This window comes from Gavia stellata, chromosome 8 (genome assembly GCF_030936135.1).
Source record: "Gavia stellata isolate bGavSte3 chromosome 8, bGavSte3.hap2, whole genome shotgun sequence".
NCBI lineage: Eukaryota > Metazoa > Chordata > Aves > Gaviiformes > Gaviidae > Gavia > Gavia stellata.
The window spans coordinates 8,665,833-8,683,848 of record NC_082601.1 but is presented as its reverse complement, the minus strand read 5'-3'; the positions used below and the strand labels follow the sequence as shown (position 1 = coordinate 8,683,848).

The 18,016-nt window shown below is 40.0% G+C and overlaps 1 protein-coding gene across 1 annotated transcript in view; it reads right to left on the bottom strand.

Moving 5' to 3' along the window:
• NCKAP5 (NCK associated protein 5) overlaps positions 1-16,149 on the bottom strand; it is a 382,667-nt gene extending 366,518 nt beyond the window's left edge. The window contains exon 1 of the mRNA XM_059820618.1: positions 16,081-16,149. Within this exon, the coding sequence (XP_059676601.1) occupies positions 16,081-16,149 (69 nt within the window). The remainder of the gene's footprint in view (positions 1-16,080) is intronic.
• Positions 16,150-18,016: the final 1,867 nt, after the last annotated feature.

Below are 18,016 nucleotides of genomic sequence, written 5' to 3'. Positions count from 1 at the left end.
AATTCCACTGGGGGACAATAGATTGGCTTAGTTACTGTCTCTTATTGGAGATGGGCCCTAAGCTAAACGTATTAAAAAATGTTTGGATCCAAGGATTTGGGTCCACGTAATTTTAATTCACAGTAGTTCTTTCATTTCAGAAAGTGTCTTATTTCCTTCTCTCAGTCATCTGTCTGAGCACATCTAAAGCACGATGAGCACACCTGAATAAAAGCCCACCAAATGGTATTATTAACCTCGGCTGATTACACCTATGACCTCGGGACTGCAGATCACTGCGGAAATAAATACCGGAGGCTAGTTTTACAAAAGGATTGGACACATTTATGGTTGTTAATAATATATGTATCTCTGCAAGGTAAGTTGAGGCTTACAGGTAGGAGTTTCAAATGCACCTCACTGAGTTAAGTGCAACAAGCATGTTCAAATCAGTATGTTGACCCAGCGCCAGCTTATAGGGCACCCCATCTCCATCCCTCCTGTAGAGCCTGCGTTGACTGAGCTTTCCATGTGAGGGCGGACCTGACAGTACTTCTGCACAGAGCCACAGAACTATACTAACTAAATTGTCAGTGCAAAAGGACTAAAACTAGAGTTGACACTATTGGCAGAAGGCTACAGGCAAAAGCATTGCAAGGGTATTTTAATTATTTTGAAAAGCAAGCATTACAAATTTAGAGTCAAAAGATTTAAGGAGATATATACATGTTAGGGTATAAAACTCACAGGCACAGAGGTTAGCTCTGGTAATGAAAAGCATTTGGCATATAATTGTGATCAGCAATAGTGCTGTCTACAGCTCTATATTTGGTTATTTTAAGTTTTAAAACTTTTTTATTTTTCTGGCTGCACTGTATTATCAAAGTACAGGGTGTTACGATTGCTTCAAGACTATGTTGAATTCAGGCTCAAAGTGGTAAAACTCTTTTCGACAGAAGCCCACACCTATGAGGGCCACTGGGGACACGGTGGGTCAGAAAGCTGCAGGCTGTGTTGGACTTCCCTTTCCGTGGCCTAAAATTGGTCCCAACCAGCAGTATGGAGTTGTGAGGGACGCGGTCCTTGGCCCAAATATCAGCAACACCTATAGTCAATAACAGGCAGACAAGTCAGTCTCAGAATCCTTCTTAGAAAGGCCTGCTGTTGTTACATATGTGATGGGCCAACATGATACACATCGTGCCTTAACTCAGTCTGCCCTTAAACCACTGTGAGCTCTAGGAGTGCTGGAATTGACCTTCTGCCTTGCCCATCCTCTGCAGGTAGTAGAGACACAGTGCGCATGGATACACAGTGAGCATCTTTCCAGTCTTGTCCCATCCCAATAGGATGCAATGGTTATTCTGAACAGTGCATTTTTCAAGAAAGCACCTATGCCCTCTGCTTTATGCAAATGGCAGAACATGGAGTATGTATTTACTCTTTGGAAGGAAGAAGAATACTGCACATGAATCTGCTGAAGATGTAACCTTTAGCTATGAAGAACAATGTGAAAAAATTTTAAATGTACTTGCTGTAAGCCTGACTTTGTTGGAAGTTTTAAAAGTTGGTACTATTCCTCTACTAATATAATTTTTAAAATTATCTCACAGTCCTGACATACTTAAAGGATTTATTTTTTAATTAATCTTAATGTATAAATGAATTAACTGATATAATTGCTCATTTCAGAAAGTTAATTCTGTACTCAAAAGAGTAGATGCTGTAATTTTGGTGCCACATCATAAACCATTCTTTATAGATAATAAAGCAGTTTTAATTGTCAAATTCGCATTAGCAAAGTTTTGGCAGATGAAGAATACTTTGATCTGTGCATAATTGCAAATCTTTACCTTGGCATGGTAGGTAAGGCTTGCAATTCTGCAGCTAGCAATTCCCTGTCAAACACATCTTTGTAAATGTAAATGTAATTTCTGGAGAGGTGAAGGTTTACTGGTTAAGACTTTCAAAGGAACTGATGACTTAAGGTGTCTGAAAGTTTACAGTGTCCCACTTAATGGGACCTGTGTTTCAAGATTTCCAACATTTCTGTAAATAAAGTACCCAAAGTTGAATGCCCAAAGCAATACACCTGCAGTCACTAGTCAATTGAAAATCAGAAGAACTAAGCAATTATAAATCAAAAAGCTTAATTTAGTTGCTAAACAGTAGTCATAAAACTGGTGAATGCAAAAAAAAAAAGGATTACTTTGAATCACATAGCCTCCATCAAAGCAGGTTCTCAGGTCACTTAGGACTGACTTTGAAAGGAAACAGAGTTTCTGCACCAGAGGGAAACAGCAACCCAACAACACCAGTGGTGTCGAACTCCCTCAAGGACAGTAAGTGAGCAAAGGTTGAGAGACAACCCTCTTCGATGATGTATGTTATGTTCATAAAATTCGTTCATATGGCATACAAACACTGGGATAGTCCAAGACACAGGCACATGGGGAGGGAAGCATATTTAACACTTTCTAGATTTAAACAATACCACGTTCAAAAATAATTCACTGCCTTGTATAGGTGTGGCGTGCTGATTTCTGGGCATGTTTAACTGTATGTCCTTTAGCACATATAGTGAATTTTGCACAAACTTCAGAATACCATGTAGTAGCCAATCTGGGAGGCTGTGAGCCAGCTACTGCAATAATTCAACTTGTGCTGTTATCCAGACATAAATCAAACCCTCGGCGTCCTGCTGAGACAGCAAGACCTGAGCTTTTGCTGAATTCCTACACTGATACAAAAAAAAAAAGCCTTGACAATATAGTTGATGTGGCACTCAAAGGAAAGCTTGAAGTTGCAGATGAAACTGAGATTACAAGGTGGTTGGAAAGTAAATAACAATCCCATCAAACAGAACCGTACATGGAAGGCGGGTAGGAGGAACCTGCTGCTTAGCCAGTGACAACCAGCGTGATTCAGTATCACAAGATGATCCAATTTACAAAGACAAAACATGAGAGAAAACTCCTATCCAACCCTCAGTAACAGCAGGAGAAACAGGTTTAAGATACTAGTTGATAACTAAAAGATGTTTGAATGAAAATAGCTATAGAATAAACAGTGGACGTTAGCTTGATTCCTGTCTAACTTAGACCGATGTACATCAGGAAAAAAGTCCGTTGAGGTTCCTGGAGTTTAAGGGATGTAAAAGACATAAATGAAATAAGACGCGAACACTTGCAATGTCAGATTCTGTCACCTTAACCTATATGGAGTACGGACTTTTCTGTCTGAGATATGTATCTTCAGTGCCACTGAAGTTTCTACTTAGTGGAATAAAGCAATAGATAGATTGGCTAAAGGTAAAAGCATTATCTTGTACAGCTTTAGTAAAGTTGTTCAGGAATTTTCTATTGACTACTCGAGGAGACTGCAGTTTCCACAAAAAAAATCAGAATTTTTGAAGGAAAATGCCAGTTTCATTCTTAAAAAAACAGATTTCCTTCAGGATAAGAGAAAATGTTTAATTTCTGGGGACAATTTAAAGCACACATGCACCCACACACCCCTTCTTACTGAGTCAGAAGGTTTTTGTTTGTACTGTGAAGCACGGTGTGTTTAAGGCCACAAAGAGCACTGTAGTTCACCTGCTGAGTACCCCCACCTCCTCCATCTCGTGTACCAGGTGGGCTCCGGGGTTGCTTCCCCTCCAGAGACGACACTTCAGAGGATGACTGTGTAACCTGGTGCTCCACGCATGCCATAGGGTAGCTGGGCAGCAGGGGAACGTGAGGCATATAAATGATGACTCTCTGAAGGCATTGCAGCAAAAACGGGAAGAAAGTAAACTCAGTTTAAGAGGAGATATTTTCAACATTTCTAAGTAAAAAAATAGTTTTAGTTGAAAACAAAATGTCAAAACAATGAATCAAATTTCCCAGGATGGAAATACCCATTCTGTCCCAGTCTAATACTTAAATCTGAGAGGAATTCTGCATTGCACTTCATGGAGTCACTTGACTCAAGCATTTGTCTTTCGGGAAAGATCTTTGATAAACAGGTATATTTGAACCTATATACAAAGCAATACAAACAAAAGTATTTTCATTAAGAGTCAAATCTTGCTCTTTTTGACTAGGACTGCAATTTATGCCTTAAAACTTTGCAAGAAGTTGGGAAGTAAATATCGTTTCAGAAAACTGTTCCAATACACTATGCAGTGAATAATACACTGGAGGAGAAAACAGATTGGTAGGATTTTGGAGAGCCGTGTCCCACATGCGTACATCACCAAAGACACATAGGAGCCTTCTGAACAGTTACACGTTGGTTTGGGATTCAGCACGAGAAACCACTACCCTGAAACATGATCATATTGTGAGTTATCTTTGCCAAAACTCATAAATTCAAGCAAAGGAAAAACATATTGGGTGTCTGGAAACAGTGGAGGTAATTTTTCCCTTCAGACTTCCTAGAGATTTTTGCTATAATGAAAACCTCTAAGGTATTATTACAGAAATAAGTTGGGAAACTGTTTCCCAGCCAAAATTACTTGGATCCGCTTTGTACGCTAGAAAAAATAACCATTGAAATCATAAAAACTCTCTGGATTTACACTGTTAGCTTCCCACAAAGCCAGCTGTTGATACCCAATTATTATAAATGCTTCACCATGATCCCAGCTCACTTCCCATCTGGGGCAAACCAGGCTCTAAAAGGAAAAGCAGACAGGCAAGTTTGGAGGCACAAGAACAGACGTAGAAAGGGACCACTAGCAGAGCCATTCACAGCAATTAGAGCTCGACAAGCACTTACAGACTCCCCAGAAAAGAAAAATGTCTCCTATCAGAGTATCTACCCTTGAATGTCCCTGCCTCCAGGAGTGCCGAGCAAAAGACATATTTACACTGCGGAGTTTTGTGTAGCTCTGTTGACAGAGTGAAGCAGAATATTTGCCATGTGAAAGAATTAGCCAGTTCTTCGGCAGCATGGTTTTTTACCAGAAAACACTTATTCCATAAAGGCGAAACATATAGTGATTTAACTGAAATTTTCAGTAAGACACACTTTATCTAAAGATCAAAATTTTAAACCTGTGGAGCAAAACAGTGAAATCATCTCTTTTGGTGTATGTCATCTATTATAGCTATAGAATTAAATGAGCAAGAGGACCAAAAGCATATATATATTTTTAGAACAAAACCAGGATTTTCCAGCTGGGAGACTGGGACTAAACCAAATATCAAAATCTCAGATGTTTTAACACAGGCTGGAAATTCTGGTTTGCAGACAGCTAAAAACTATAGCTTTGATTCGAGGCTATCCCATATTCACTGTGAGTAAGTGGACAACATACGTAAAACTCAAAAACACCAGGGAAAGTTGACCATAGCTGTTTGTAAAATAAATCTATCTGGATATGCCTACATACCTTTTTGCAAAGATACTTTTTCCCTTTATACATGTACATGCACACAAGTCCATATGAGAAATGTAGATTCTTCTAGGGATGCAACAAGATTCAAAATAGGACATTTGAGAGGATGCTATGATTGAACTAGCAGGAGGTAGATTCACTATTCATCCTCGGTCTCGCAAGGTAGGGAATTATATCAACACTATAAAACAACATAGGACATAATTTCTCTCTCTCTTCTCCCCAGGATTGTATTCAAGCGGAATCAGGCAACTGTGAGAGACAGAGGAGACCTGTCCTTCTCAGGCTGCGTGTTATGTTTAATTGCTGAAGGCATGAAGCATTTTAAGAGGTTTGTCAATAAAATCCCTATTTAGTTAACCCCAATCTCCTCAGATCTCTTGTTACAGGCAGCCTTCTGCTCCTAACATCTGGGCAGGCAAAGCCTCCAATTACACTGCTGTATTTGGTAGCTTAATAGACCCAGATAAGGGTCCCTGGTATATCCATTTCCCTTGGTAACTGCTTATCTCTGGCTAGTCCAATGATACGCAGCCTTTATGTCACAGCGAGGCACATAATCAGGTGGCAGGCCATGGAGCGTGTGTGCATATTCACATTAAATCCAAAGCTTTCTGTGACCTTTCCTCTTCTGTGGCTGGACTTAATCCATCACAGCTACACTTTGTAATTGATGGGGAAGGGGCAGGGGGAAAGGGAGAGAGCAGCCCAAGTTCGTGGCCAGGAACAGGCTCACACCACTCGAGCTCTTCTGCTCTGCGTGCAGCCTGCTCCTTGCTGGGATCTTTGGGGAAGAGGGCAGGGGTGGGCAGGAGCAGGCAGGAGGCTGCTGAACTGCCTGCGGAGCAGATGGCAGGCACCCCCCAGCTACTCCCGGAGGCCCTGGGGAACAGAGCCTGGCACACATGTTGCAAAGCGTCAAAACTCCTCCAAATCATGACGTGAGGCTCCATCCAAAATAAAGATCTACTATCAGTCAAATAGCTCCACAGCAAGATTACTCCTTAATATGTCCCTGACTGGATGATATTGAAGAAAACCGGTAAAAATCAGCTCTCAGCACATCTCTGCGCTGAGATGAATCTATGACCATTTCCTTCTAAGCCTTTCTGTCTGCAACTGTAAATTACCACAGGCTTCTCATAGTTCAATCTCTTGTGTTTGTCGACTTGAACATTTGTCACGCATTTCTTTTTGTTGCACCCAGATTTTGTATTGTACCATGCTGAGGTTTCCTTCTTGAATTTTTTTCAAAATACATGCAGACATTTGCCCTGCTTTTTCCATCATTTTCATTTTTAGTTCCCCCTCCACAGCCAAATCAGTGTCTTTAAAAGCTTTTTAGAAATTGTTTAGGATTTAATATTTACATGTTGAAAGTGTGAAAGGGAATTTGCTGAGATTCTGTAGCAACATGGACTGATTTTCCTGCTTTTTTTAAAAGGCCACAGAATATCATTGCCCTCTGTTTTTCTCAGTCCATCTGCCAGCTAATTTGCAGGCGCTATTAAAATCATCTTTTCTGTTCTCTGTACTTCTTAGCTTTCCTCCACTTTTGCATCAAGTTCTGTGACAATGAACATGGGCAGATCAGCTACAGAAATTTCTCTTAAAGCTTTTTTTTAACCTTCAAGTCTCATGTTTGTCACTTTAAGTTTATGCGCCAAAGACATGAGAAAGCAAAAGCCAGCAGTTTGTCAAAGCACACTCTCTAGGGATTTGGGTTCTGTTTCAGCTGTCACCCTGTCGCCATATATACCTATTGATGTAACTTCTGATGTGCAGCAACAAATGGTAAATAATTCCTCTCCTGGAGCTAACTTCTGCCTGTGTTGGTGTCAGTGCTTTTGATCAATAAACCATTGAGGCATCTTCCAGCAGGAATATTGTTCCAACTGTTGCTCAGGAACAACAGGCTCCATGCACTATTTCCTTGTTTTCAATGCTATATATGAGCTTTTTACTTTTATTATCTCTTCAAACAGTATCTTCTCTAGCTTGCTATGCAGCTGCTGCTCGCTATTTATCCACATCTCCAGTTCTTGAAAAGGCTCACTGGTTTCTAGTGGTATAAACTAGCTTTAATCAAAGTAATAGGTCACTATCTGTATTACTCCAAGCAAGGATTTCAGCTCTTTCCGTGGCACTGCCACCTAATAGAGCCATTTCTTCACATTAGGCCCAACGCTTACTTCTTCTAATGTAATTCCCTGGGTTCACAGAGTCCTTTTGAACTTGCAGCCCCTGTATTTTTCAGTTATGATGTTAGGTTTTGCCAGGCTGCTCCAGAGTTCCAGAATGGCACTTACAGTAACTGACTGCCACCAGGATGTCCAGTGCTTTACACACTTCTTTATTTTGAAATCTCTCTTCTGCAAATGAAATCCAAACCAGACATTTCCACCACTGCTACATGCAAGTGCCATGGTCCATCTTACTTGGTGAAACTCGTGACTTTATGCTGTCTTTAGCCAAGCTGACGTAGACTGTACTTCTAGCACCCTAGATGTACTGCTAGGCTCATAAATGATGTCCTTAAACCCATGCAGACCACAGTGTTTCCCACATTACTAGCGTTAGTGATATGCTAATATCAGTAAAGCCTAAACACTGCTGTCGCACCAGTGGCTTCTCCTTACCTCTCCCCAGCTTCTGATGTGAACTGACCTGTTCAGATGGTTCTTTTCTTGTGTGTTTTCTCATACCTGACATATCAGAGCTCTTCTTCCGATTTATACTTTATTAAAAATGAAAACGCAGACAAGTGTGTGCTATTGGCTATACATTTATAGATGGCTCTGTTTTTGCAAAGCCCTAGTGTTTAAAGGCACTAGGTATGCACAACCGACAATCTGTTCTTCTTCTGTTTAGAAAGGGGGGGTTTTGTGGGTTTTTTTGGTTTTTTGTTTGTTTTTGTTTGGGGGGGGGGGGGGGTTTGTTTTTTAAAAACACTCTACCCACACTGGGATTTTCTTTTTCAACAAAGTTTCCAGGGGACTTCAGGGCTATCTATTACATAGACAGCTGATAGCACTTCATTTGCCCAGTCTGTGAAGTATATGTCTTACTGTCAGATTTGCACAATAGTGCAAGCAATACTAACATTGCCATAAGGAATAGACTTTTCTGATATTCCCTTAAGAATTCAGTTTGCCAAGTCCTTATGTCAGTTCTATATTTTAAGGTTTTCCCTGTGAATGTCCAAACATTAACCTGTTAAGTTAGTAACAGTACATGTATTTCATTGCTGTTCTTTCTTGTATTACGTCTTCCACCTCAAAACAACACACTTGTCACCTTTATTAGACCGTTCTCCTTGACATAAGCTCCCACTGTATGCGCTGAATGTTATGGATGTTTTTGCTTGCCTCTGCAGCACACTGCGAGAACTGTTTGTTTGAGGCTCACATTCTGCATGTCTCCTCCAGCGCTGCACCGTGCTTTTGCAGTGCCTGACTACACTCTTGGTACATGCTTTTCTTCTAATGCTGTATCCAAGCAGGACTGAATAAAATTCTAAATTATAAATTCACACACAAATAAAAATCCAAGTTTTGAGCGGACTGAAAATATTTGCAGATTCAGAAGAAATTTGGCAGGCTACAAACATTAGAACATTAGCCAGCATCTGACTAGGCAGTATTTTTAACGCCATCGTTCATTTCAAGTGCTGGATTATGTTATGTCACATAGTGATGTTAGACACATTGTGAATGTCACAGTCAACTAGCAAAAAGTCAGGATTATTCCCTTCGCTGAATTTAATTCCCACGTATGAAGAGTTCCCCTCCCGCCTTGCTGGCACAGCACTCTTTACAGCTTTGCTATAATGTCGCTTTCTCTGTGGCACCTTTCACCTGAAGATATCAAAGCAAGCTGCAGACACATGCTAGTAACAGACCGTTCTCAGAATACTTATGAGGTAAGAAATTATTATAACCTCCAATTTATTGATGAGAAAACTGAATTAGAAATTTATTAAACTGAGTTAGAAATTGATTAAAGATCACAGACATTGGACTTAACCCCCAAGCACCTGGCTCCAGCCCTGTGCGTTATTCATGGATAACGCATGCACACTTCTCAAAGGTCTCTGATTCAAGTCAGTGTTTTTGCACACAATGCCAATACAACTGCAGGTAGACTAGATGAAGGTATCACTCCCACGCCCCAGTACAAGTCATTATATTACACCGCTACCCTTATTACAACAAAGTGGTGTCATTAAAGCTAATCCCAGAGAGCCCCACAGGAGCGTGTGACCAGAATGAAAGCAGCAGGGCACAGTTCACGAGCCACCAGAGAAGCACGTTACCGCAGCTTGCTTTCAGAAGCAAAAGCCTCATTTTAAATAAAACAAAAACTTTGATAAATGCTGGCTGCTTCAAAAAGATACTCTGTTCTCAAATCTCCCCAGCTAAATGCCACCACAGCTCTAAGGGCCAACCACGTGTGTAGCCAGGCTGGGAATTACCCACACAAATAAAGAGCACAGCTTGAAACATTGACTTTTTCCTGATCAAAAGGGTCTGGGAGACAACTGGACAGTTTGGATCAGGCAAAGGATAGGGCTTTTATTATGTTCAAAGAGCACCCCAGTGAATAGAGTAGCCAATGTGGCCCTGGTGGCAGGGATATGTTCTAACACTCTCCTCATCCCACACAAGTTACTTAAAAGCTTAGCTTTGGGTCTGTTTAGGGTTTGGGGTTTTTCCATTTTTCTTTTTGTTGAAGAACTTCTGTAGGAAAAACCTGAAATACAATCAATCCTTTCATCAGCTTTTTAATAGCATTCCCTGTCTAAGCTGCCTTCCCCACGCACCGAATAATAAATTGCCAAGTATTATCAAAGAAACCTTGTCACATAAGAAATGTGTTCGTTGTACCCGTACTAAGGAAATTTATTTTAATTTTGTTAAAGTACAATTTTTACTTTTCTATGTGCTTTCATATTAATTTTCTTCTATTTCAGTCTGAAGTGAAAAAAGAACACAGAAAAATCCCTTTCCATCCTTTTTCTTTACCTAGTTTCATTCACTAGTTATTTTCAACTACATATGCTGAAATGAAAGATTTACCATGAAAAAATTATTCATGAAAAAATTTAAAATAATAAAATATTCACACTATTTCACTTTGTAAAGCTGTTCTTTTTAACGAAACCTAAAGGATTTAAGGATTTAAGACACATGATAAGGCAGAATGTTCTTCAGAAAGATCTTTTTCTTCTTTCAATAGCTATATATGCCAGTCTAAACAGAAAAAAATTTGACATGGAGCTATGTGACAGCTAAGCAATGTATTGCAAATAAATATATTCCATCAACATTATGAATTTTGCACTTTATTTTCATTCTAAACAGAACTACTGCAGCAATAACAGCAATGGCTTTGGTCTCGATTTCTGACACAGCAGTCCAGAAGAACATAGAGTTCCACCTTGTTCTCAGATTGCTGTCTATCTTGTCATCTTATAACCGTATATAGTATAAAATATTTTTACTAATGTCATAATAATATGATGGGGCAGAGACCTGTTATTTAGAACTAAAAAAGAATCAGAGATCTTCTTTAGTCCTCTTACCTCAAACCAGTTTGATTTCCAGAGTTTTGATTGTAATCAATTTGCAGAAGAAAACGTTATAAAACCAAAATACAGTAGCATCACTTGTACAACAGATGAAACAATAAGGTAGTATAAAATTATTTGGAAACTGTAAAAAGTATATCCTTCTTGGGTGGTATGCTTTGGTTTTTAAATATCAGGCAGAAATTACAAAGATATTATTTTCTTTAACTGATTTCATAGGATTGCCTGTAAGAATTGTTATGAAGTTAATATTTTTTAATTGTTTCACCTGAATATAAAACTATAAAACACCATTGGTACTGCAGGCTTACCTGCTTTGTCTGCAAATGTAAATGAGCGTCTGGGGTGTATAAAAAAATCTCCAACCTGTTGCCAATATTGGAAACCTACAGAGCAGTAACAGTCATTGGCTATATTAGAGATTTTTTTAATAATACCTGTGATATTGTGACTAACGCTGATGGTGATCTAATTTCATTGAAGCAAACAGCAAGACTCCCCTTTGACCTGCGCGGCAGTTGTATCAATTCCTCTGTTGCATTATCTGGCATTTCTTAACAGCAGTAGGATTGTGAATCTTGTTAAAATACATGGCTTCAAACTACCAACTTCCAGTAAAGCACTAATTTGAATATTCGTGAGGTCCATAATCACTCACTAAAAAAATACGTCCTATGAAGTACGTTCTATGAACATATTTGTGCGTTTATATTTTTTAATTTTAAAAAGGTTTATATGCCCTCATTGTAGGGTTTATTCCCCCAGGACACCAGCTGGAAATGGGTAAAGTAGTACATGAAACAACACTGAACTCTTCTCCTTTATCTGAGGTGATCAAACAGTAGTTACTGTGCCTGTGGTGTAAGGAAGAATGTCTTAGTGTCTATGAAATTTCTCACTGGCATGTTGTTTGAAGGATGCTTCTGAAATGGATCCTCCTCATTTGAAGCCTGAAACTCATTCTTTGATAGGATAGGCCTGAATACAAAACACTGATGAAATTTGTGTTCATATTTTGAAGGCCCACATTCATATTCTAAGGAGTTTGAAGCCATGGGTTTTTTTTCCAGAAACAACTAACTCTTTCCTTTTCTCACTCTTCCATCAAATACCATCATAGCCTACACATTCAGAGTCTAAGAGATGAGGGAGGAAGAGGGAATTTTTTTGTCTTAAACCTCACTATGCAATACTTGTCAATTAAATCATGGAAAAAACATTCCAGAAGATTACGATCTGATGCAGATGGGAAAAGCAGCACAGCCAGGCAGGGTGAGGAATGTTATCAGAAACGCCTATTTGTATCTCATGGTCCAGAGTACAAAAGTAGAAACATGTTTCCTTTAAACACACAGAAATCAGAATTCTTTCTGAGATACAGTAATGCTGGAAGACTCCACCAAACAAGAAGCTGTTTTCGAGCAAATCAGGGCCAGATTTTCCAAGCAGCATGTCCAGCCCTGAATGCCTGACAGGTTAAACACAAAACCTCAGGGAAGAGATACGAGAAGAGAGACGTAAGGACTTGTGCAGGCAGGGGACTGGACTAAAAACATAGTGCTCAGATGGAATTTGGTAACAGAGTGGATACAAGGGTAATGAAGACAGACATACAATATGAAGGCAACAATTAAGAGGAGGTATGATAGAATAGGAATTTGGGGCAAATGAGAGGAACACAAAGTGCTTTGTCTTGCCCCATTGAATTTCATGGAGTCACGGGGCATCCGCTGTGATTTACTAACAGGCTGCTGAAGGCACTCAAGTCTCAAGATGTCTCTCCCAATTTGTTATGAAGTAATAGCTGGCAGTAAACAATGAACAGTGCTTACATGTTTTAATGGAATGTATGGATGATACTCTTTAGTTATACATATTCTAGTCAATATAAAGCTTCGATAGACACTGACCTGCAATACACAAGTACTGAAAATAGATGTATGCACTGAGAAACTCTACAGGCAAACATAACCTGTAAATGCCACGCATAGCAGAAGACATTGTTTTAAAACTGGGTGTGTCAGCCTGGTGGTATGATGGGTTTATATATTCAAAATATTGAAATACAGCAATATTTCTTTCCCTCACATGCTTCCTTCAACACTTTTGCACCACTATGGGCTAATCAGCCACAGATCTTCAGCTGGCACATATTGGCATAAATGCATTGACCTTAAGCCAGTGCCTGAAGACTGTTTTTCAGCCATGTACAATCTCCCACCCTACTTACCACTTGTTGAAGAGCAGGGAGAAAGCATCGCCTTCTCATACAGCCACAGCTTCTGTTTCTCCTCTAATTAAGTCCTTATGGGCATTTTATTATGCTAGTGGCACTGATTATTACACAAAGCACTTTTGATGGTGTTACACGCACAATATTCCCTACAACACTGGCAAATGTCTCTCTCTGTTCCCCCCTTACTGACAGGAAAGAGTAAGTTTAAGCATAGTGCACTATCTTGGCTATAAATTAAGTCCAAACTAGCAGTAGGTGGGACTGGAAGCCAGAAATAACTAGTACCTTGTTCCCATCCACACAGCAGACCATGTTGTCACCTCAGGGAAAAGAAAATGTCTGTCTTAATGCATTAAGTAAAGGCTGAATCCAGTCCATTGCATCAGTGAAAACATTCAGGGAAAAACAGTACTCATTTGCCCTACTAAGCAACATCCTTGTGCAAAATTCACAATTGCTAGCATTTCCGTTAGCTTTCAGTATCCAGTTTCTATGAGTGATGTTCTTTGCTCCAGATAAATATTGAGTGCTTGTGGCCAATTGTTTGGATTGCAGCAGTACATTTTAGCTGCAGGATTTAGGCTGCAGTCCATTTCAAGGGTGTGCATGCCTATAATGAGTAACAGAGGTTGGCCCTGGGAATAAACACACTTCTGAGCATACAAAACCTACTAGATTTTGACTCTGAGCGTATTAGATAAAATTGTGAGTTCATACTAAAACCTACCTTCTCTGCCCACACGCTAGAAAACAACTAAAATAGTTTTAATAGTGCTGGGAGCATGACGTGGCCTAGTGAGTGCGTGCAAGCTGAGAAAGCAGTTTTGTTGCAGGCTGAACAACCTGAAAACAGCTACCTCTCACCATCAGAGCACTGAGCTGCAAGGCCTGAACAGGAGGGACTTTCGGCAGCTTCTCATTAGGGTCCTGAGATCAGCTCACAGTCTGGGGGAAGACTCACTACTCTTCGAGTTTTATTTCTCTCCCGCTATTTTCATTTTTCAAAATAAAGAGATGTAATTCATCATCATAAGAAACAGTGCCATTTCAAAGCTAAAAGGAAAAGGATGGACCCCTTTTGAAAAGTGCTCTGCACATTTCTTCACTAGTCAACTGACACTACCTGAAAAGTGTTGACCTGCTAGCTAAGGCCTAAGGGAGAAGAGCAGATCCCTCAAAGGCCTGCAGAGCAGCCGAAACCTGGGAGGGAGGGAAGGAGGAACTGCTCCGCTGACCCCTGCTGAAGAGCACAACAGATGAACGAAAGGCATCAGTGGATAGACTGAAACCTGCCCAGTCCATATTCACTGCTTTTAGCATGTCAGTGGGTTTTTTACTTTGAAAAAAACCGCTAAAACACAAGTATAGCATAAGATGAAGGAAATTACATAGTTGTAATAATGTGTAAAATTCAAGATAGACTGATCATCTTAAATTTGCCCAAGGCAAATGGTCACCACAAATTAGGGCAACACATTACAGCATGGGGATACAGAAGTCAGACCAAAGAGATGGGACAGGAGAGTTTCTATTTTCTAGGAGGTCTTTTTGGTGCAGAAAATCTCAACACCAAGCTGCAGCACAGGTGAGGCAGGAGTGGTTGGCCAGAGTGCGCTGTAGGCAGCTCATGCAATGGGGTTCACACAGGAGTGGATGAGGCCTTGCTACTCAGGATAGCAGGCAACAGGGCTCTGGGGTCCCACAGTCACTATCTGTGTGTAAGGAGTTGTTACAGGAAATGAGAAATATCTGCTCAAGACGTCATCAGAGATGAGGACTTCAAATGACTATTGATACATTCTGGGAAGGGAGTGTTTGGTTATTCTCTAATGTCCTGTTACCTTGCTGCTGTCCTTTCCTCCCGTTAATCCAGTACCGTTTCATGAATCATTTGACTCGTTATTTATGAGTGAAGAAGTACAGTTCATTGGGCAAAGTTTAATATTTGTGGCTTTTGTGTGAAGAGCCAACCCGGTGTGCATTAGTGACCCCTAGAACCTGAACCCAGCCCTTGCAGCTGCCAATGCCAAATCCACCTGCTCCCAGCACTTCCAAGCATCAGTCCAAGCAATACGAGTACTCAAAAAAAGGTAGGTCTATTATCAACACCCAGGAACAAACTTCTTCCTCAGAAGACAACCTCTGTGAATGCCGAAGAGATAGCATGGGTTTCCTTGACTCCCTCAGCTTTGCTTGTTTCAGTATTTCTTACACTAGCATGCCGAGTACTTGACATTGTTGTTGTTTATCCTCTTACACAACTGTTCAACATCTATGAGCATTTTCCAGTCATGTATCCATAGTACAGCTATAAAAACTCCTTGTTAATCTCATCATCATTTGAAAAAATTAACTAAAAATAAATCTAGAATACAATCTCAATAATTCAAATCTATGTATAGCAAAACCAATTATTTTACAGCATGTGGCATTTACATTTCTCTTTCAGGTGCTATTACAGTAGTTTATACATTCACTATGGTGAACAAATTTTTCCTAGTATCCTCAATAGTAAACCAAACATTTCTGGTTAGATGACCTCAGCTACCTACAGCTCTCAAACATAAGTATAAAGCAATACAGAGTGATCCCACAGAGGCTGAGTAGGATTTTAATTACAAGTTTGGTATATTTGTCTAGATCCTTTTCTTGTGTAAATATAATGAATTCAGGGACATGCTTCTATATGATGACATGTTTCTATTTAGGATGCTGTAAAATTCCTCCAGCATTTTTGCTCTGGAGAATCTTAAAAATCACGAAAGGCCGTGATATTGTGATGAATAGATAAACACCTTTAAAATGTACATCATTATGAGTATTGCCTCTTAACAACTATATTTTTATGACAGAAGTTATTCAGTGAATTCAGTAAATACTCGTTCTTACCACAAGACTGCTGTCCAGAGAAAGTCTTTTCCCAAATTCCCTTTTCTGTAGCTGTCTCTTTCTCTCCATAGCTGAGGTTATTTGTTTTCCTTTTGATCAACTAGAAATGTCAGACTGTTTCCAGAATCACTGCAAAAAAAAAATTAAATGCACATTTCAATATTCTATTTAACAGTTTCTGTCTTTCATCATTAACTTTGTAATAACCCAGCAGCTAATGACTTTGTGTCTATAGTAGGCTGTGTTCCAGGAACAAATTTTCTGTGCCAAAAAAGCTAAACTCTCCAGACAGAAATCTTACCAACATGTTTGGGTCACTTATCAAAGGAAAAAAAAAATCTGCTACTACTGTCTTTATCAATACACCCCATGTTTTCTTAGTCTCTTTTGAACTGGGCTGGGAGCTGGATTTGCAGAGCCAGTGAATTACCTGAGGCTGGGTAGGGGGAGGCAGGGAGGGAAAGAGTTCATTTCACATTAATTGCACTCCTCAGTAAGCCCTGCTTGTTGGCACATCTGTGCTGCTACTATGATGTACAAATTTTGGATCTAATCCTGAAGAGTTCTAAAAGCTTTCAACTCCCATTATCCTTAATGAGAGACAAATGCCCTCAGCACTTCCCTTACGTTTTTAAGGTCAAAGATTCTGCTGTGGTAATCAGACAGTCCCACTGCCTGTACAGAATAGCTGGGGAACTTCCCCCAGTAAAGCTCTCGGAGGGAATTAGTCTTTCCAGTTTTGCAGGGTTTGGTTATTCCTGGCTGATGGTTTCTACTAAAACCAAACCACAGCTTACAAGTATCAACTACCAACTCTCTCTTTTCCTAAACGTTCCTGATGATATACATGTTTCAGCGTTTTAGCTTGTATTTTAAGGTAATATTTACTGTGTGTTATTCAGGAACATGGGCAATTTATTCATTAATTTATTCAGGATTTACAGAAAGTAGTAGAATAATAACAGAAATCAGAATCTAGCCTAAATTACAGCAGGCAGATATGCTCATAAACACAGAGCCAAACAGGAATTTTCTCCTGCATCTCATAGTGATTGCATTTACTGTATCAGAGGGCAACATCCTACATCCCTTAATCTGTGTTAACTCCCATTAAGGACAAAGAGCTTTCACTACAAGAATTCGTCCACATTTTTTAGTCAAGATTTGATGTGGAAGCCTATTTAAAAACATAATTCTAGTAAGGTTGAGATGTTCATACAGCACTACTTAATGCTAAACCTAGAGAAATTCATTGCATCTAACTGAAAAACAAGACTAAGCGAAAGACAAATCTGTCTGTTTCTGATCCTTTTTACTTACTGCAAACAGCACCTTCAGTCACCGACAGCCAGGTGATGCATGAATACCACCGGGCTTGGCTGTAGGGTAACGCAGCTGGCATTCCCAAAAGAAGCCTTACACGTGCCCTCCAGATGTATTTGCATGCCTATGGATAGACTTGACTTCTCAGGCACCTGCAAAGGATCCCATCTGTTGGTATGGTGATATCAAGCCAATAAAAACACTGCAACTCTTTCCTCAAGTTGTCTCGAATGCTCTGCCATGAGGACACAGAGGAGTCTGACCATGGGCGAGGCACAGGCACCTGCAAGGAGAGCAGGATGCCCCAGGCTAAGCCTCCGAAGCCAGCTGGAATTCAGAGGGCTCCCAGAGCCATGCAAACTGGGATCATCAGGTATAATGTGGGCATCACAACTGGGACTGCTCTTGTAAAACACTTCCCATGGGGAAACCGTAATTGGTCCAGCTACCAAGCCATCCGGTAGTAAATTCAGACTTTCAGTAAACAGCACCTGGTGTCCCCTACATTTATTTTGTACTTCTGGTTTACACTTAAGACTAAAATTCAGGCTATTTTCTCCAAAATGGGTAAAAATTAGCCTTTATACACATTCATCTAAAGAACACACGCAAT